The sequence below is a fragment of the Nicotiana tomentosiformis genome, chromosome 1, assembly GCF_000390325.3.
Source record: "Nicotiana tomentosiformis chromosome 1, ASM39032v3, whole genome shotgun sequence".
Lineage (NCBI taxonomy): Eukaryota > Viridiplantae > Streptophyta > Magnoliopsida > Solanales > Solanaceae > Nicotiana > Nicotiana tomentosiformis.
The window spans coordinates 37,089,404-37,111,771 of NC_090812.1; the positions used below are offsets into that span (position 1 = coordinate 37,089,404).

At 36.9% G+C, this 22,368-nt stretch overlaps 2 protein-coding genes, 1 long non-coding RNA gene and 1 pseudogene across 3 annotated transcripts; 3 read left to right on the forward strand and 1 right to left on the reverse strand.

The window, feature by feature from the left end:
- The first annotated feature begins 1,093 nt into the window (after nucleotides 1-1,093).
- On the forward strand, nucleotides 1,094-4,881 carry LOC104108840 (probable RNA helicase SDE3; annotated as a pseudogene).
- A 691-nt stretch (nucleotides 4,882-5,572) lies between these two features.
- On the forward strand, nucleotides 5,573-6,094 carry LOC104108841 (uncharacterized). Its single transcript, XM_009617969.4, has one exon. The coding sequence runs from the start codon at nucleotides 5,573-5,575 to the stop codon at nucleotides 6,092-6,094; it is 522 nt and encodes a 173-aa protein (XP_009616264.1).
- A 309-nt stretch (nucleotides 6,095-6,403) lies between these two features.
- Nucleotides 6,404-8,749, forward strand: LOC104108842 (uncharacterized). The gene is made up of 2 exons (XR_011409529.1): nucleotides 6,404-8,145; nucleotides 8,358-8,749. It is a non-coding gene; the product is annotated as an uncharacterized lncRNA (long non-coding RNA).
- Nucleotides 8,750-9,946: 1,197 nt separating this feature from the next.
- On the reverse strand, nucleotides 9,947-22,172 carry LOC104108844 (serine/threonine-protein kinase EDR1). The gene is made up of 13 exons (XM_009617972.3): nucleotides 21,557-22,172; nucleotides 20,456-20,878; nucleotides 19,965-20,068; nucleotides 17,177-18,330; nucleotides 16,486-16,526; nucleotides 15,249-15,317; nucleotides 13,764-13,864; nucleotides 12,914-12,992; nucleotides 12,708-12,806; nucleotides 12,057-12,125; nucleotides 11,884-11,933; nucleotides 10,668-10,844; nucleotides 9,947-10,572 (listed from the first exon to the last, which is right to left on the reverse strand). The coding sequence occupies exons 1-13, from the start codon at nucleotides 22,013-22,015 to the stop codon at nucleotides 10,437-10,439; spliced, it is 2,961 nt and encodes a 986-aa protein (XP_009616267.1). The 5' UTR covers nucleotides 22,016-22,172; the 3' UTR covers nucleotides 9,947-10,436.
- Between the last annotated feature and the right edge of the window lie 196 nt (nucleotides 22,173-22,368).

Below are 22,368 nucleotides of genomic sequence, written 5' to 3' on the forward strand. Positions count from 1 at the left end.
TTGGTATCTATCAGATCATAGCTTAGTTAGTTGATATAGTTTATGATTAGGTCGGACCCTAACTCCTGGTAGCAATACTTTTTGTGGACTTCACATTTTGGGATTGGATTACAGTTAATTTGACGTAGTTAGAAAAGCAAGCAAAAATAGATTTACCGTAATGTTTGAAACCTTTTTCTCCTTGTTGTTTGATCAATAGGCTTTCTAAGGAGAGGACAAGAAATGGAGGGTTAAAAGCTAAAAAGGAAGAAATAAGGAAACAGGACAGTACTTGTGTTTACAATATTTTCACTAACATTGTGAAAGACAATGTTCAAACCTCTTAAACTTAGTAAATCAATAGATAGATTTTAGTTTCATTCCATTGTTTCTTTCTCAGAGAAACTAGTGTTTGTGAACACGACATGTAATAACATTGGAGCTCTGAACTAGCATTATGTTTGACGTCTTTTGTCTTGCAGAGTTGAGAATTTCAGGCAAATCTTTGTAACATTTACGCTTTAGTACTCTTAAAATTGACTGAATTTATGACAACTTCAAGACTTCAAGAGTGATGACTCTTCTAATCTAAAGTTAAATTTATGTTCTTCTAAAGCAAAGCGCAACCAAGAAGTTGTGAGTTCGAGTCACCCCAAGAGCAAGGTGGGGAGTTCTTGGAGGGAGGGAGCCGGGGGTCTATCGGAAACAGCCTCTCTACCCCAGGGTAGGGGTGTCTGCGTACACATTACCCTCCCCAGACCCCACTAGTGGAATTATACTGGATTGTTGTAAAGCAAAGCGCAGTGTTGAGATTTAGTAAACAAGGCCAGTGAAACCCAACACTAGAACATAAGTAGTATGGCTGCATGCTAAATAAGAGGCACCTGTTCAAACACACTTGCTTTTGATAGCAATAACCATGTAAATTAGCTTAGCTGATATCTCAGGTTCCATCAATTTCATTGACATGATATGTTTTGGTTCATACTTTTTGGCAAGCATTTGTTGCCCCAGTATGATTACTATATAGATTCTAACTAGTGACTCTGCATAAAATATATTGTAATGTGTATCAAAATCCTTTTCTTTCAGAACTTTAGAAGTTCACTGACAGATGGATACATTTGGGAGGGACCATGGAGATGATGAATATTCTATCATTGGAGACAAGCAGGAGTTTAGTTTTATTGATTTTGAGGATGATGACTCTGTCTGCAACTATCAGTCATACCCTATTACTTTGGAGAATACAACAAGAGAGTCAGTGCCACTTTGGGGTGTGAAGATTTTCTGTTCAAACCCTGCTGACTCTTTCACTTTATCATTACTTAAACCCCCTTCAGTTGATTCAGATGCAGATTATATTCAAAGGTTTTTAGAGGGATTTTCCCTTGATGATAGAACACCCCAGCCACAGCGGACTCTGACTATTTGATTAACTTGCAAACCTAAGGAAATTGGTTTGCACACGTCTATTCTGGAACTTGATGTTGGAGATGATAGGATTGAACGCGTGGTTTTTCTATTGGCTGAGGATAAAGTTTCTCAGTCGTTGTCTACCAGGAAACCATGTTCAAGAATCCCACGACGCGGACAAGCTGCCCATGAGTTCTCTGTGGCTGCTGCACATAATGTTAAAGTGATGAGTAAAGGGTTCAACTTTATGCTCCCTCAGTTTGAAATCCCTGAGGAAGTTAGAAACTTATTGACAAACAAGAAAATTCCTGAAATTGTTCGAGAAGGTTTGAAGAGGGAGAAATATGCCGATTACTTCAGCACTCTACTTATCATGGAAGAACTACATTTGGAGGTAAAATTAGTCCCTATCTGCAGTATGCGTGGAAGTAAATTGTGGTCCTTGATTATTTAGGTTGTGGTTCATAATTTATCTGCATTGTGGTTTATATGAATGGTATGTTGTTTTATTTCAGAAGGAAATGAGAAACTATGATACATTGAATGCCAAAATAAAAACCAGAAGGAATCGCTTATTGGCTCTTGAACTCCCAGGCCTGGCTGAGCGAAGGCCTTCCCTTGTGCATGGAGATTTTGTGTTTGCCAGACTTACCTTTGAAGAACCAAATCACTCAACTCCTACACATCAGGTTAACCTTTATATTTTCATTTTAAGGGGAAAATGAGTTACTTTACTGGAAGAACCACTTTAAATAAATTATTTTCGCTGTTTCGTCTTCACAGAGGCGGATCCAGGATTTGAAATTTATGGGTTCCTGTCGCGATCTAGATCAAATTAATAACCATAATAACTGGGTTCACAGATAGATATTTATAGATATTTAGTAAATTTTTTAATAAAAATACAGGGTCTACGCAAAAGTTACTGGGTTCCCGGGAACCCATACGCTATACTCTAGATACGCCCCTGCGTCTTCAAGACTAAATTAATGAACTCAAATTGGATCTAGAATTGACATTTGTAGCTAATATACTCAAGGGAACCACAGATTATTACCTGTCTTTTTCTAAAGAAAGCATGTAAAGTTTCTGATTTAGTGTCTTAAATTAGTAACACAAGGATTGTCAGAGCATAACAACAAGTTACATCTTTGCTCGGATATAGTTCTTAATATAAATATCATCCTCTTCTGCAAATATCTTCCTGAGCACAGAGTAATAATGCAATGATCAGAGGAGTAGGCATCTTGCTTTAACCTCCCAGAGTATGCCAAATATGAACCACAAAAATTGACTATACAAATAGAGATAGACAGGCCTAGTCTGCTTTACTTTCTGGCCAAATTTGTTTTGAGGTCAAAAGTTATTTAATTGTTATGTTTCACACTCCATGTTCTATGTATTTTGGTTCTTTGACTTGCAATTTGGAGGAAAGCAGTTAAAAGATTATTTTTATTTATACTCACATGGCATGTTACCTTTCTTGCCTCTCAGCATTGGTGAAATGACTTTGCAAATAAATCTTATCTTTTAGGCCTTTCTCCAACCTTCATTCGAACAGTTGGGTTTTGAATTTTTTGTATCTTTGTCCTTCTGAATCTAACATAACACCAAGTAAAACAGTAAGTTCGAAGCAGGATAATCATGTAATATTAGCATACTGTAGCAGACAATCCACTAAAAATACCTTGTAAGTGTCTAACAACAAGTGATAATTTCCAGGGTTACATATACTGTATCGAGGCAGATGAAGTTCTCTTGAAATTTTGTGAGGACTTTCATATGCAACATCATCCCCGGAACTTGTATGACATTCAATTTTCATGCAACAGAGTTAACATGAGGAGACTATACCAAACTGTCCAAGCAGCTGAAGGTCTAGACCTGAATATTCTCTTTCCTTCAGAAATAATAGACCGGTCGAATAAAGGAACTCCCTTAGTTCCATTTGCATCTCTCAATCAGAAGCAGCTGCTATCTGTTGAAATGATTCTTGGTTGTAAGGGTGCACCTCCTTATGTGATCCATGGGCCTCCAGGTACGGGTAAGACGATGACAGTAGTGGAAGCAATCTTACAACTTTACACTAGAAGGAAAAATGCGTGCATTCTCGTCTGTGCAGCTTCCAACAGTGCAGCAGATCACATACTATAGAAAATTGTTAGCGATGAAACTGCTGAAGTGAAAGATAATGAAGTTTTCAGGCTAAATGCTTCTAGTCGTCAATATGAAGATATTAAGCACGATTTTCTCCGCTTTTGCTATTTTGAGAACTCCATTTTTAGGTGTCCTCTACTCAAGGCATTGTTGTGTTATAGGGTCATTATCTCTACCTATATGAGTTCATCTTTACTTTTTGCAGAAGAGATTAAACCTGGCCACTTCTCCCATATTTTCTTGGATGAAGCTGGCCAAGCATCAGAACCAGAAACAATGGTCCCTATAGCTAATCTTTGTCGTCAGGACACAGTAGTCGTACTTGCTGGAGATCCTAAGCAATTAGGTCCAGTTGTATACTCTGAAGATGCAACGACATTTGGGCTAGGAATATCGTATTTGGAGAGACTAATGAAATGTGATTTCATCACGAAGCTTGTTAAGAACTATCGATGTCACCCCACTATTCTAGACCTCCCCTCCAGGCTCTTTTATAGTGGAGAACTGATTGCATCTAAAGAGGATACATCCTCTCATAAGGCTTTGCTCCAACTTCTTCCACATGAAGATTTTCGGATACTCTTTGTTGGCATTCAAGGATGCGACGAGAGAGAAGGTAATAACCCGTCCTGGTTTAACAGAATAGAGGCAAGCAAGGTAGTTGATATTATTAAAAAGGTCAGAGCAAGTGAAGATGTTAAAGAGACTGATATAGGTATTATAGCACCTTATCGACAGCAAGTACTAAAGATATCTAAGGTCCTTGAAACATTAGAGATATTTGATGTTAAAGTTGGAAGTGTTAAGCAGTTTCAGGGACAAGAAAGAGAAGTTATTATTGTGTCTACTGTCCGATCCACAGTCAAGCACAATGAGTTTGACAGAACTTACTCCATTGATTTCCTCAGTAATCCCAGGAGGTTCAATGTTGCAATTACAAGGGCCAAATCATTGCTCATTATTGTTGGCAATCCACACATAATCTGTAAGGTATGTTCTTTAACATCCCAATCCAAAAAGGAAAATCAACTAAAGAAACAGAAGAGAAAGGATGATTGCTGCATCCTTGAGTATTATTTTCTATGGCAATTTGGAAGTTAGACATTTTAGGGATCTTGCAATGATATCTCTGCTTATGATTTGATCCAAGAAGTGGAAAGTTCTAATCTTAAAAGTATTGCTTGTTTACTGTTGCAGGACATTTACTGGCAGAAGCTTTTATGGTACTGTGTGGATAACAATTCCTATCAAGGATGTCCTCTTCCTAGAAGATTGTCTGAAGATGTTGAGGAGCCAACATCTAAAGGATAAATCTAAACCTAATCAAAGCGGTGGTTGTTGGTGATATAAAACACAAGATCTAGTGGAGGGTGAATTGGCTGCTCGTTAATATTTCAAAAACTTTTCAAAACTTCAGTCGACTATATAAACCTATCAATAGACTAATTGCTAGATTTCTGCAAATATGTGACTTTTCTGAAATGCTCAACTTTTGAAGTGCAAGTATTTGGTGATGTTGCAAATAAGAGATTCTACTTTTTAACTACTAAGCGAGAAAAGATAAAAGATACATGCAAGAATCAAAAAATTGAGACACCAAGATTTATACTCTTTCAGACTTAGACGCGGACCTACGCTTCAAGAAGAGGGGTCACCTGACCCAGTTAACTTCCGCAATTTTTTTTGTATTTAAGTTTATATATGTTAAAAATAATCATATATTTTGCTTGGAAGCCTTAAGATCAAAAGTCTTAAGTCCCATTGGGTAGTTTGCTTGTGTGCCCCACCACCTTCAAAACCTAAGTCTGGGCATGCTTTCGGTCAATGTGATCTAGTCCAATTATTTATATCACATGCTGCCAAGAAAGTAGCCTTTTTTGACTTATCTTATCCTCTTTGTCATGCTCCCAAAAACTATGTCCTTACGTTTTTAACAATACTAAATAACTCTTTTGTTATATAATGCCAAGTTTTTCAGATAACAACAATCTGGTAGAAATTAGCAGCAGCTCCAGTATATATGGAATCATCAAGAATCACTCTCCGTCCATATAGATCAACAGATGTTGAAGATCTACTATTATGGGGAGGTGATGATCGAGTAACTCGATCCATCCATTTCAATACTTTGGCTTCCAAAGAAGATGCATTGACCTTCATTGAAAAATCTACCATTCCTTGGCGTCGATCCATATGCATCGATGACCGTTCGATTGGAATCGTGGTGGCGCGCCCTGGATCTGATGATGACAGATGTCGAGCTGAGATAGGATATGCTTTGGCAGTTGACTACTGGGGACAAGGGATCACTCCTAAGGCTGTGAAAATGGCAATCCCTCTGATTTTCAGTGACTTTCCTGAAATAGTAAGGTTACAAGCATTGTCTGATGCTAACAATAAAGCATCCCATAGGGTGTTGGAGAAGGCTGGATTTGTTAAGGAGGGCATGTTCAGAAAATATTTTTACTTCAAAGGGGAAATTAAGGATGTTGTACTTTACAGTTTACTTTCCACTGATTCTGTACCTTCATTAGATCCATAAAATTTCAAGATCTGTGCTTTCAACATCATCTTCTTGAACCCCTTTCTTTTGTTCTCTTCATGAACAAGTCTGTTGTACTTATTTCTTATGTTTTTTTTTTTTAATACAATACTTTGAATAGTATAATAGTGACAATGAAAAATATAAGATGAAAAAACCCTATCCAAAGTTATCTGTGATTATCTTGAAATGCAATTATTGTGTTGATGTGCTATTAATGTGATCTTCACCTGTTGCATTGATTTATAGTTTTTTTTTTTTTTTTTCTGAGAAAATATATCAAATTTGTTCTATATTACATGCCACAGTGAATGCCTCGTAAGGCATTACAATTGACAAGTTCGGATAACATCCTATGTGTACAACGAGCTTTAAAGAAGAGGCTCCATCTTTGTCTGTCAACATCTTTGTCTCAACAAGAGGTGGAGGAAATGGCAGATAAACTGTTTGATTCATGTTGGACTGATTGATTATTTTCCTAGCCAAAATGTGGACTACTTCATTTCCTAGCCAAGGCTTCTCATAGGGTATTGGAGAAGGCAGGAATTTTCTACCAAGGTTCCATAACACATCAAGTCCAGATCAATGGATGTCAAATTGTGGTGGTTGATGTGGTTTACACTTTTCTATCCACAGATAACATCCCTCCAAGCCCATGAATTTCAAGTTTTTATCTCTATCATCTGCAAGTTAAGCTCTTTTCTTTTCTTCAGTATTGGCATCCTTAGCTTTTTACTCTTGTATTTTTCAAACCTATTTTGAGAACGCTTTTCTTGAGCCGTGGGTCTATCAGAAACAATTTCTCAATCTCACACAAGATAGGAGTGAGGTATGTACACCCCATCCTCCCAAGCCCTACATGTGGGTTCACATTGGGTATGTTGTTGTTAGTTGCTGATGTGCAAGTTAACCTCTTCTTTTTTTTCACTGTTTCATTTATGTAAGTAATGGTACAGTGGTGCCACTTGATCAAGACCCAATTTTTAAATTTTTTTTTTTTGGGATGAAAGTTCGAATTTCAGATGTGACATTCTTGAATTTTTCTAATCTTCTTAATTAGAATTCCTGGCTCTACCACTACTTTTGAAGTTTTAAAATGCAGCTTCGGATCTCCCTTTCAATTATGCAACCTATGATTTTTTAGTAGAATTCACTGCGACTTGTTGGCTAATGAGTATAAGGTTCTAGGAATAGCAAGATATGGTGACTTTGTTCCAAATCAAGTGAAATTGTGCTCCTTAAGAAGAATTCATGGAAAATAATTCAAGATTTCCCCTGCTTCCTTTTCGTTGCTTGGCCTGATTGCAATTTTCTCACTGGTGCATTTCATTTGTTTTGTCTGATTGTAGTATAAATGTGGATGAAGATGAAGTGATGTTGCTACGTTGTATTTATCAATTAAAATGGATATAAACAGACGAAAGTGCTCTTGAACTTCAAAAATACTGTTCCATAACTTAAGAAACATAAAAAAAATTTAAAATTTGTAGTATTAAACATGTTATGATAAGAATCTTTGAAAGTATCACCGCAAAAAATGCATAAATAGATAGTGGAAATTTCAACGATCAGTTCGTTTCGGCAATTCAGACCAAGGCCCTTGATTTAGGTGCCCACCACAATTTCACATGCAAAAACAAATGATGCCCCACTGCCCATTGTCACAATTTAAAACCCCCCCTAGTCTTTGACTAACAATTCGTAAAGGTAGGTACTACTCCATTTATGTTATCATAGTATATAAAGCTTAGCTGAGCAACCTATAATCCATTAGAACTCCAATTATTATGACTGAGAGATCTGCTTCACACTGGAAATAGATATGGACTCCTCTAGAATTAGTCTGCGTCCATTTAAGTTAACGGACGTTGATGATATGATGTTATGGGCAGGCGATGATCGAGTAACTCGGACCATCCGATGGAACACTTTGACCTCGACAGAAGAAGCGTTGACCTTTATCAAGGAAGTGTGTCTACCTCACCCTTGGCGTCGATCAATATGCATCAATGACCGCTCCATCGGGTTCGTATCAGTATTTTCTGGATCAGGTGAACTTATTTTTTCTATTTATGCATTCATTCAATATCTTTCTTGAGCCGATGGTATATCAGAAATAGTCTCTCTACCTCATACAAGGTAGGGGTAAGGTGTGTGCATACCTCACCCTCCCCAGATTCCACTTGTGGGAACACATTGGTTATGTTGTTGTTGTTGCATTTATTCAATCACTAGACCAACTAATTCGGATTCTCTAAATCAGGTGATGATAGAAGCCGAGGTGATGTAGGATATGCTATTGCAGTTGAATATTGGGGGCAGGGGATTGCTACAAATGCAGTCAAAATGACAATCCCTCAAGTATACAATGACTTTCCTGAAATAGTAAGGCCTCAGGCATTAGCTGATGTTAAGAATAAGGCATCCCAAAGGGTATTAGTGAAGGCTGGGTTCATAAAAGAGGGCATATTGAGAAAATATGGCTACCACAAGGGGAAAATAGTGGATCTGGTGATGTACAGTCTCTTATCCACTGAGTCTGATATTTAACAGTCTTGTTTTGCTCTTTACTATGTAAAGATCTTTTTGTGTATTGACTGGAACTCGGCAGAGTTTCACTCTCCAAATAAAAGGGCATTCAGGTTTTCTGTTTTACATAGTATCAACTAAGTCAAATGTGATCTTCAGAATGGGTACTATCTGTTTGTTTGACAATAAATTTTGACGCCACAGAATATGATAAATTGTTTATCGCTCTCAGTTAAACTCATTGAATTAGGTGTAATGAAACAGAAAATGCTGTGAAATATTAAGGGATTGTGGTAAAAACATTTAGGTCAGATCAGATGATACCCTTATACTGGTTTGATGAAAGTGCCAGAGAAGTAATAGTATGACTAACTGAGCTTTGCAATCGTATATTAAGTAGAGAAAAGATGTCAAACGAGTGAATATAGCGCGAGTTAGATAAAAATGATATGGTGTTAATTAACCACAAATAGCTCGAAAGTCAACCAAAAGAGTGGGGGTCTCAAGTAATAGCAATATGACATATACATGCACTATATCAAATAGCTTTCATAAGAAGGATTAAGGTGAAGAACGATTAGACGAAATTGTAATGCCTAAGTGAAAATAATCCACATACCAGGACTCCATCTTCAAATAAAATGACATGATGAACAAGAACATAATAAAAACTCGAAAAATGACTGAAATTGAGGAATGCGATGTGATGGGAAGATTACCTTCCAAAATTCCAAGGCAAATTCTATAGAATTACATACTATATGCAATCGAATGTTAAGAATCCAAGGAAAACATATCCAAATGTCATAAAAACGTGGACATTAAGATGGATATGTCTTCATACTCGCAAAAGATTAGAGATCATTACATACGACAAATGGTGCAAAAAGAAGGCATCAAAGAGAAGAGATAAAATTATATTAAAAAGTTAATGCTCTACGCCGACTTGCACATGCATCAGTCCGGAAGTAAAACATTATGACGAACAAATGTGCTAAAAGAAGACAGAGGTACCAGAACTCAGAAAAATTAACTTAAAAAAAAACACCCTCTCTCTCTCTGAATAAATACAAATTCAACTAAGAATAGAACACAACGCAATCAAAGGACTCAGAGGTGAAACCAACCAACTAAAATCAGAACTAAGTTGATTGTTACTTGTATTGGCTGTTAGTATTTGCCAAGAGTTTTTCTAGTCTTCTGTCAGAATAAAGACATATATCACATTGTTAAATTGATATGTAAAAGCAAGATCTGATAAATAACCAAATCATACCACATCTTTCTTACTCATCAAACAAGACGATGATCACACGAGCAGGCTACCTGAAGATATTAATCTTTTTTTCGCTTTTCAAGTATCGATACAGTGCAGACTTGCCAAAGGGATCAATGATATATTCGTTATAACTGGCAACTTAGCCACTGTTGTATAGACTATACAGGGATCATGCGATAAGTGATTAAGGGCACCACCCCATTATTTTGAGGGGGCCTCAACCAAGGAATTTATGTCATTAAGAATATACAACTCAAAAGGACAACTGCTCCCTTCGGGATCAACTTATACACAACCACTATACAAGAAGAGTTGCACGTAAACGACACATTTCAATAGCAGTATAGCACTACCAAGGTCGCTTTTACTTTTTCTTCCTAAAGCACCTCTCTGAGGAACAAGCATCATCTACTCCTTTGCCCAAAAGACAGTCTCTGTTCTTTCGTCTTGCATAGGGACGAAACGAAAACCAAACCTTCTTTTTCCCAGATATAAAATGACCGGCCAACATTAGCACTTAGGGAACTGGAAAATTTACGGGGTAGAATTTACTGAGATTTCCTGTGGCAAATGGGAGCTGGGCTGATCCACATAGGAAGGAATGATAAGACGTTGCAATGGTGCTAAAGCCACTGTTAGCTGAGCAAATGATGGACGCAAGTTTGGATCACTGGAAAAAAACATGTACAAGATAATTTAGCATTTTGTGTCTTGAAGGAAATAAACAAAATTATAAAGAATATAACAGGTGCATGTCACTCTCACGTTTGCCAACATTGCCATATTATTCTTGCTACAATAGGATCAAGTTCCTTTGGAATCTCGAGACGTTTATTCTGGAAGCCAACAGCTCCCACCACTTGCATAGGGTTCATCCCACTCCAAGGTAGTCTTAAGGTAGCAAGTTCCCATAGAATGACACCAAAACTGTAGATATCACACCTATCAAGTGACCAAAATGTTAAGCCGATGAGAGCATAGAACTCAGCAACTACAAAACCTGCTGTAAAATAGATGCAGGTAGCAAGCTTTGCCATCTATGAGCTCATTTCTTTTTTGGAGAAGGATTTATGAGGTCACTTCCTTTCTATGCGACCAATAATTCCATCCTATGAAACCAAGAAGAATTCCAGAAGAAAGCAAAATGTTCATTCAGGAAACCATGTTTAGTTCAAAATATTATGATAGAGTTAAAAGAGTTCAGCAAACAATTACGCCACTATGATTCGTTAGGTTATATGAAGTTCGGAACTACATAACCAAGAATTCTATCCTGGATGACCCCATTTTTTTTCTGATCAGGAATGACCCCATTTTGGAATATATATAAAATAATTTTAAAGCTGGCATTTGGATCCCAGGCAGTGATGAAAAGTGTTCATTTTCCATATTTGCAGAGATGGTGCAGCAGTCCAGCTCCATGGGCATTAATACTATTCCAAAACTCATCTTTCAGCCAAGTAGGAATAGTATTTAATGAAAAACTTTCCCCCTTTTAGGGTCTTATCCAATGTACTATAGGTCGTTAGATTGTTCCACATTGACAGAGTGAAAGGGATGTGTCTTCTTTTATGGTCTTGGGAATCCTCATCCTTGAACTTGCTTTGGGCTTGAGTTACCTAAGGTCCATTTCCATAAGTGCTATCATATATTGTCCATGCTCAAGATGTACCGCCCTGGGCATGTGACGAGGTATTAGATTGTCTTACATTAGTCGAGGCAATGAGTTGTTCTCTCCTTTTATGGTTTTAGGCAATCCTCACTAATGAGCTAGCTTTTGGGGTTTGTGTTGAGCCCAAAATCTATTTTCTTAACAAAGCTTACAAGCAGTAACAACAAGACGAACGTTGACAAGCATGTTTAACATGAAGATTGACATAAAAACAAAAGGCTCCAATTTGTAAAGAAAATAGAACTACAAGAATATCTAGCACAAACTATGAGCGAGAACATGGAGTTAGTAGAGTAATTCTTAACTCACTTCTCATTTGAAGGTTCATTGCGAAGAACTTCTGGCGCCATCCACTCAGGCTATGAAAAGAAAAAAAAACTAGGTTAGAAAATAAGAAAGGAAGTGAAGAAATAAGATAATTAGTATCCAAACTTAATGATAAGGGTAACACATCTAAACAATTGAAGATATATTAGTCTCACCGTTCCAGCTGTTGATTTGGATGACAAAAATGTGTTGTGCTTCAAGCGAGACAAGCCAAAATCACATACCTGCATTTCAAGATTCAGAGTCACATCCCTCCCGAGACATCCCATAAATTAAGAAATAGGTCAGAGAAGATTCAGAGTTACTAATAGAAACAACCACAACCAAGTAAACTCCCCTTCAAAATGAAAATAATCACATTAGTGCATTACTTTCTTTTCATTTTTCTGCCCTAAATTGTAGAAATGAAAAAGAAAAGAAAGAGGGGCTATAACTGTTTGCTCAAAGATTAACACAGTTTGTGAGCATTTCACTGAAGCAATACAGGTTTACAACCAGCTCAACAAAACAAAAAAGATCAATTTTTTTTTTATAACCGAAAATTCCCTGAGGGCCAGCTGGCACACAATTCAAAACTCGACAAATAATGGGACCATCCCTCCCCTTTTCTCCACTTAAATACCCGACTATTTAGTCCACCACGGGGTTCAAACTCGTGACGTGTACTTATCCACACATCATACATTGCGCTCTTACTATTGAACCAAACACCAAGGGAAAAAATAATAAATTTTGCTCTCTCACCAATGACATAAGTTCATGCAACGTAAAAAGAAGGAAGATACAAACATTTGAAAGCGAATTACCTTAACAGTCCAGTTCTTATCAACCAAGAGATTAGGTGACTTCAGATCACGGTGAACAATTGTAGGGTTGCTTGTATGTAAGCAATCCATGCCCTTTGCCTGCACAAGAGGAACCTCTAAGATCAACATAAGCAAAAGAAATGCTGATCAATTGGTCCGAAGCACCAAGCCAATATTGATCAATTAAAGATGCTGCTGGATCATACCACATCAAGAGCCATTTTGATTCTCCTCCTTTCATCAATTTGACAATGAGGACGATGAATTATCCGATATAAGCTACCTCTGAAAAGCATGATTTTTCAGATGAGTAATTCCTCTTTCACAGGAAAATTTTCAAAAAGCACTAATTGCTTGCCAAAATTAGATATTATTTGATGACTAATCAATGTTTGGCTGAAAGAGACTTCAACACTTAGCACTTGTAGAACCACATATCAAACACAAATCACGAAAGAATATAGCATTCATCTTTGTAGTTTTCATGTCATATTAGAGAGGGCTCTCAAAAAATACATCACATGGAAACAATTATAAGGTGAGATAACCAAAGTTTTATTCTACATAAAAATTAATCCAAATGGTAAACCTGCTTTTCATTGATTTACCATCCACAAAATGCTAATAAAGACACCTAAAAGAAAATTCATGTTATGGCTTAGTGGACATGAGACTTACGCGGTAAGCCTCGCTTATTTCAATTTAATGAAGATCCGGATCATTCAAATCTTAGCTCATTAAGTGTATTGTTTTTCCCCTCTTTCACAAACACTTACTGGTCTGAATAAGTTTGATTCATTCAAAGCTAGTACATTGTTTTAAAATCATTAAGATGCTGTTCATTCAAAAATTCATCTGAAATGATGTTTTATGTGTAGTAAAGAATTTGCATCGAGTGCTTGGGCTTGCGCCATTTATTTTCAACAAAAGTACATCAAAGGAGAGACGTCCATGTAGCATAGCATTCAATAAGTTGAATGTGATAATAGCCAAAAGCTTACTAATTATGGCAAAATTTGAAGGAAAAAGGGAAGGCGAATCAAAATACAAACATACCGCGGCAGGAACTCAGTGATAATAGAAAGGTGGGGTGGCCGAGTAATAGCACCCATAAAACGAACAACATTTGGATGCCGTAACCTACGCATGATACGCACCTGCCAGTAAATACCATTATGTTAATTAATGATGCATTTCAACAAAAAGAAAGTTAAGCAGCAAACAAAAGAAAAAGGAGAAGTGCAAACATTAAGACTGAGGAATATCTCTTCAAAAGTACAGTTTAATTTAACAGAACTATGAGAAGATAAAAAAACATTGATTAGCATCTAACCTAAAAAATCAGACTTAGGATTCTCATCAAACTTACCAAAATGATGAAACTTACAAACTAAAGCTGAAACAAGAAAGGAAAATACACAAGCTTATTCTTAATGAAAAATATTTATACATACTCCTTTTTAGGCATAAAAGACAATGAAGATGCTCAATGAAACTAATTTTCACATCTAAATAGAATGGTTACAGTCTTTGGATAAAGAGAATGGAGGAAATTATCCTCAAAGTACTTCATTCCAATTTATAGGACACTCTTTTTCTTTTCTTTTTTGGTACTTCACAAAATCTCTGACGCCATTCCCTTAATAGTATTATTCTAAACAATTTTCGAGAATTCAAATTCATTTATCTACTCAAATTTTAAACTTTGATATGATGTTTTCTCTGTCAAACTAACTTTTCAACCACAATTCTAATATTTTCTTCGTATTTCTACTATTTTTGGCATAACAAAATTTTAGTTTTCATGAGAGCATTCCCAGCCAGACTCAATCTCAAGGTCAATAAAGCCTAACTCATTCGAACGATTACGAAAATTTCTGACAGTCAGACCGTTTGAGAGTCTTGCAAGACTTCTGAAAGTTAGTGACAGGATAAAACTGAAAATGATTGAGAGAATTGATTACGACTATTTCCATATATTGCTTTTGCACAGCCTTTGTGCTCTGATATATGAAAATTGTTACCACTCTCAAAATAACAAAAAAAAAAAAAAAAAAGAGTTGATTGCGACTGTTAGAGATTCATGTTGGTACTAATATAACATATAAGTCATATTAACATCTTAAACTCTATCTTCAGACAGATTTATGTTCACACTAATATAACTTGTAGCCAAACAATTCAAGACTCTTGAAAACAGACAAAGGGTAATACAGCTACAATGAACTCCAACAAAAAGAACATGATAATGTTATTAAAGAGGTTATGCCAGCATACTCCCGTAAATGCAAACATAACAGAGCTACTTAATCTTCCCTGTGGTTAACCAGGTTTGTAGATTCATCCTAAAAGGACCAGGTAGGCAGGTAATATTATTTCCCTTTCTATGGGAGCATTTATGTTATATTAACCAGAAGGTCTGAGTGTATCTCGATGGGGAGGGAGAAAAAACTCAACAAGAATATGTTTCTAATGCTCTTTTGATTAAACCTCAATGCAGGCATCAAATAGTACATAAGTATAACAGTGCAGAGTCCAGACCTCTCTCTTAAACTCGGCCAAAGCTGCACCTGAGAAATCCTGATCGAGGAACTTCTTTACAGCAACCTCCTATTTTAGATAGATTCACAAGCAAAAGAATTCAATGATCAATAAACTCAAGCAATTACATAAATACCAAAGCTATTTCAACAAGGTACATCAATACCAAAGCTTTCGCTTATTGATAGCAAAAAGTTTGGTACTACAAAAACTAGATATTATTCCAAGGGGGCTGAAAATGACAACACTTAGCAGCAGAAAGTGAGGGCACCATTAGAACATTTGAATGTGATGAAATGTGAGGCCAGCTATAGAGGAAATATAAAAAAGAACACACTGACAACCAGTGGCGGACCCAGAATTTTCACCAAGCGGGTTCAGCATATGAAGATCCGGTGTCCGACGCTTGCTTTTTGGCTCGACTAATTCGAATTCGCATCGAAAAATTTTCCTTTCGAGGGGGAGGGGGACAAAGAACTTTCTACCTAATCAAAGGTTCGAGCTCGAGACATACACCACCACAATCCTTGCAGGTAAATATAAAGAAATAAATGCCCAAAAAAATTAATAAAACAAAATTTTATTAATCGAAGAAAATGATAAAAATATATTATTGTATTTTAAAGTAGTGGATCTCTGAAGTTGAGTTTTTCACGGGTGAAAGGATTCAGCCAGATAAGGTGTTTGAGATTAGGGTGTATTTTTTAGTTCTATATCTTCTTAGATTTTAGATTCTGGCAAAAAAAGTAAAATTGTTTAGTTTGCTTTTCCCTAATTATATGTATAAAATATAGAAAAAGCAAACAAATTAAATGTACATAAAAAAGAATAAAACTGTGCAGTTATACATAGAAAAAACTTTTCTTAAGTTACTATATTTATATAGGAAAAAGCCAAAAGTGTAATGCTCATATGAGCACTGAACGCGATTCGAACTCGGGATGCTTCGAAAGGGTTGAACCCACTTTGCCAGTGGGCTGGACATTGATTTTGTTCCAAACGGGGTCAACATTTGGTTTATAGGTGCATATTTCCAGAGGCAGATTGAATATACCTATATGCGCAAGGTAATTTTTCGACGAAGCGGGTTCATATGAACCCACTTGAAACCACGTAGGTCCGCCCTTGCTGACAACTCAGAACTTGAAGCCACTTGTAGTAACATGGCTAGTAACAATTTATGAATAGGAAGATGAAACAAAATGCTCCTAGGAATATTTTAAATAAAATCACTTACAGTGCCATTCCAATCTGCATGGTAAACCTCCCCATATGAACCTGAAAATGGGACCAGAAAACTTCAGTATGAAGAAGACATACTAAGAGTAAAACCACAATTTTACCTACAAGCATTCTTACTACAATCCATTTTTGTGGATATCGATGCAGCATATTTAAAAATAAATAAGTAAGAACAGAATATCAGAATTATGACTGCTTCCAGAGAAATATCCCAATAGAAAATCTAGATGTATAAACAAATAATTAAGTGGATAAAGCATGATTGCATCCCTTTAGATGGAGATGCGAAAGTATGTTGAGGCCCTTTGCTTTTCACCTTTATTAACCAAGCAACTGAGTATCTCCAACAAAATACTAAACCTAAATTAAGTAATTAACAGACATCCACTCTATTCACTCCTCCATGACAAACATTAGATAGAAATTTCCAAAATGTTTCAAATTTATTATTCATTTCTCGATCCAATATATGGAAGGGAATGGAGTACAGAGGTAAAAATGTATATGGTAAATTTAATATTTTTATTGGCCCCACACAAACACACGGAAGTATAAATCGTAATGAAACTTTAGGCTGAGACATAGTTGTTGTATAAATATAAATGCATGAGGTTTTAATGCATTTGCACAATATCATCCAGCATTATCATTGCAAGATATTTCAGTCAGGGCAAACAAAGGATTACCAAGACCAATCCTCTCGCCAATGACAAGATCTTCCCATGGAATTTCGCAATCACCAACATCATCAAATACAGGATCAACCTGACTTCGACCTAAATCGCCTGAAGAAGTTGGATATTCTGGCTCCTTCAATTTTATATTTGTTCCCGTTGGCTGAGCTTGCAAATTTCTTATGTGATCACTTTCCAGGATAATAGCTTGTCCGTGTGCCTGTGTCCTATTTAACTCATCAGTCTGCAAAATGTGCCCCTCCCATTGACTTGTTTCTCTATTATTGCTTTGACCGTCCTGAACAGACAACCTTCTAAATTCAAGATCAGCTGATAATTTGGAACTGTTATCCTGGGTGGAAGTAACCCCTTCATTTCCTCTATAGGCAGGATGTGAGTTTCCATGAAACCTGGAGGTAGTATCAGGGGAAGATTTCTGTGGTATGTTTGAGCTGGTAGATGCTATTGATGATGTATTATAGCCACTAGATCCACAGCTCTTCTTCGGAAAAAGTGCCTCAGAATCAGAATCGTTTTTCCAGGGGACCTCATTGTGTGCATACCGATTTTTCCACATCATAGGGGCAGGAGGTCGTCCAGTGACCAAAGTATTTTTCGGCTGTTGCAATTCACTGACTTTGTTTCTTGCAGGGTTTTTCTGTATCAATGTATTGCCAGAGCCTTTTACTTGAAACGGATTAAGATCAGCAAAAAGATTTTTCGGGTCCTCAGGGTTATTCTGATCATAAGGAACCACATTTACATTCAACCTCAAGCCATCACCAGCCGCATTGGGTCCACGGCCCCCTTTGTACAAAGAAGTTCCAATTGCTAATGGCGAAGTCCAATCGACCTGATTTGAAGAAGATGGTCTTTTACTGATTGCCGAAGAACCAGGGGTGGAGCTACCACCTGCATCTGAGATTGAATGAACTGAATCTGTCTTCTCAGGCCTAGACCTATTAGAGAAATCATCTCCTAATCCAGAATTTTGACCAGATAACAAGTTCAGCCTCGGGTAAGAAACTCTAGAATCATTATTGGACGGAAAACTTGGAATCTTGTTCAATTTTGGACCATATGATTTAAAAGAAGCATCCTTTGTACTCAGAACATCAGCTGGTATAAGTGTGCCAGGTGCTCCCATGAGATCAACCAAAAACTCGCTGAAGGCAAAGAATTGATTTAGAGGCTGAAAATGTAGAGAGATATGCGACAAGAGCAATTAATCACAATTGTTGCAATACATGCATGTGTGTGCAACTATGCAATTGAAGCAACTAAAGCTTCGGGTAGTAAGAGTAACAATTTGAAGCTGCAGATGAAGAAAGATCATGTGTCTCAGGGGATTGCATAGATGACTATAGCTCGGAACACTTAAAGCAAATGACTTTGGATACAGTCTAAGATAGATCAGATGATATTCATGAAAAGCAAACTCAATTACACAAAGACATGCAAGCACATGAAGACAACTACTCCATTTATTAGGGACAGATTGTCCATGTTTATTTTGTTGTCCAACAATAACGTATCATGTTATAGAAGAGACTTCTAACGTACTATACCATCCCTTTTATTGACTTAGTTTGACACAAATGTTAGAAGTGTGAGTTGTTCAGCCCCCTCCCCCCTCCCCCGCGGGGGGGGGGGGGGGGGGTAGTGTGGAAGGCATGTAAATCCGCATTTTAGACTTCATGTTTAGAGGAGAAGTTGCAGTGAGAAGAGTAAACATTGTCCTACGTGATTTACTAGATTATAGAAAATGCATTAAATCTATACTTAGAGAATAAAAATTACCGTTTTGGGACGAAATAGAAAGAAAACAAATAGTGGGACGGAGGAGTAACATTAGAAACCATATGACTTTATGTGGAACCTTTACTACTTATATCAAAATATGATTCTTCTCTATTGTGTACTTCCAACTAAAAAATATTATTTGGTAACAACAAATGGTTAACAAATGCACATTCTCATCTCTTCTTATAAATAATCATAAAAATCAGATGTTGCCATTCATTTGAGACAAGGAGTATTTGAAAAGTTCAAATTATTAATTAGGAGTTCAGACTAGAAGAAGCACTACTCAGCATTCTCTTCCTTCTCTCTAGCTACAGAAAGAAACTTTGGCAACCATGAAGGGAATTAGTCAATATTTACAGTCGTAAAGCTCCAGTATCGAGAATTTAACAACATAAGGTAAACAAATATTCACAAAGATAATATTCTACCCTGATATAAAAAAGCAAAGTTTGACTTGACCTATCAAATACATTGGGAGGGTCCACCCATATTACGTAAATAGCACAACACAATGAAAAACAAATTTTGACATAAAGTAGTGTTAACAACTCCACAAAAATACACGGAAAGAGGAGATTGAGACCTGTCGACTTTATAAATATTAAGACAAAAATGCTTTAAGAAACTTAAATTAAAGGCATAGAAATAAAAGTTCCAAAAAATAGTTAGTCAAATACCAATGGACTACATAATATTATGTAAAACATAAAAAGGACCCATAAGTACTTTTAAATTTCACGAATGTTAAGAAATGAACCTTGGTACTCAATCACAAAAGCTAGCTCATAATGTGAAGATTGTACAAGACTATGGACAAAACTCGTTTCTGCAAATAATATGACTCTCTCTCGCAACAATTTCGACAGCAAAAAGAATTGTAAACAGAATCAACCATGGTCAAACATGCACAATACTTTCTGCAACATGTCAAATTAGGATATAATTGTTCCCTCCTAATTAGATTTAAGAAAAGATATGGAACTTCGCAATTCACCTATCATTTGGTAAGTTTACAATGTTGACAGCATCGTCTTCGACGCCAGTATAGTGACTCCCTTTAACAAGTCTACAGGGTATTCCAACATGGTCAGCTAGTACCTGCCTCCAGTAAAACAATAGCAATGATGACGATACAAATCTTAATAGATAAAAGAGTAATCACTCAAATGCTACAAGAGCATAACGTCAACAAACTTCAATACTAAAGTTCCCGCTATTTCAGACTTATATCTGATTAAAGTAATAAGAATTGCCCACACCCTTCCCAAATAGTGCCTTTACAAAGTTCAATGAGTCAAAAGCCAGCTGAATGAGGTCACAAGTACAGAAGACTATGGGCATGGTTTGAGTTGCAATTGTACTGGTTAAAATAAAGGTAACAAAAGCTTTGTAGATCAATGATGCAAAGTAAATTCGGGAGATAAGGCCCATCTTGTAGATTTATAACGCTCTTAAAAATGCATAACATTTAATTATGATCATCACCTTAAAAAGCAATGCACGGTGACGTGAAAGCCCAACTTTTAGGGATCCAATTGGCAGCACACTGGTGTGAAGTGATGTCCTCAACTCGTTGCTTATTTCCATCCATTTGGCCAATATGATATTTGCATCCTTTACTGGCCCACCTAAATGCTCAGTTACAAGTTCCGAAAGCCTCAGTACTAACAGATTAATCTCACTGGCAGGGCAGTCCAATGTAATACAATGTGCAATCTGCATCAACTCTTCCAAGGAGGGGTCAATTCTCCGATTAATTATCACGCCTTCAAAGTCAGAACTCCCAGGAATTGTTTCAAGTTCAGTAAGAGATGGCATTTTCCCACGACTTGCTGGATCTGTGAAGAGAGTATATACGTCATAGAAACCATCAACAACTTTCTCCTCATAGTCCAGCACACCATAATCCTGATAAGAGGGTAAAGTAAGTGAGAAAAAAGTAGAAACCAAATTATGAGAACCAAACTGAAAATCATCTTCAATAGAGAACATATCCCAAGAACTAGCAAAGTATACAAATTATTAAGCTTTTGGAGTGGAGGCAGAAAAAAGAAAAACACACTCGATAAAGTATTGTGAGGAACAGAACCTATTCAAACCTTCAAGGTTAAACATACAACAGATAACAAACAAAATCCTAAAAGAAAATCATGTGTCTTTCGAATAAAAAATAGCATGACAGTTTTGCTTGAAAACATGTAGTGTCAACTACTAATCTAAATCTTGGTCTTCCATGAGCATCCAAATCATGTATACTTCTTTTTCTTAAGTTTGTAAACTTTGTATACATGGATTTCTCTGTTACATCAATATTTATTAACTTCACTTAAAAAAGGCTACCCTTCTTCACAATTCACATTCGTTATCTAATCTAGTCTTTTCTGAAAGTTACACTGTTTGCAAAGTTTACAGCTAAAAACGTTGCACTACCATGACACTGCAAAAGAGTATAGAAACGGCAAATACGGGATTTTCTCACTTGACTTCAACTAATCAGAGATAGCAAGTTTTATAAGACCATCATCTAAACTAGCAATGCGAAAATAATGGAAGCAAATTTATTAACAATGAAAACTCAAAATTTACCCAATACTGCCTCGATAACAAGTCCGCAGCGGCATCCTCCCTATCACGTGCCAAGTCAGCAGCGGTTCGCCCTCCGCCGAGTGTTTGACCGTTGCTTGAGTTAACATCGCACGGGAAAGAATCCTGAGCCTGCGAGGATGACACACTCAACGCTAGGGCAAGCTGCACCTGGTACTCTTCCTCCGAAGTATAATAATCCTGCTGCCGAATGATCGTCGAAATATTCCCTCCTCCGCCACCAGCACTCACCGGAGCAGCGGCCGCCGTGGAGGCACTCGACGTCGTGGAAGGAGTCGACGGTGATTGAACAACAGAACTCGAATTCCGGTTATCAGAAGCACATGACGCCGATGACGACGATGATACCGCCGGCGGCGAAGATGTCGATACCGCAGATGAAGTAGATTGAGCGTCGTTGGATCGATTTGGATGGTGAAGCTTCTTGAAAATGTGTTTCATCGTTCGTTGAGTTTCTCTCTCTATATCATACGGTACTTTTCCTTTCTCTCTCTATATTTGTATATATATATATGTATGTACAACTACTGTTAGTCTTCTTCACACACAGTCTCTCTCTCTATAAAGTCCACCTTCCTATTGACTGTAAAAAGACAAAGGCATAGAGAGAGAAGGGGAGGAGGGAAACTTAAGGGGGTGGATATGGGGCTACCTAAAAAGGGCACGGAGTTGAGTAAATTTACAGCAAACGACATCAACGATTCAACACGGTCTTTTTACTGAAATTTCGTTTTTGCCCCAAATGTAACGGTAATGAAACATTTTTCCCTAGTACAACTACTTATTTCCTTAAG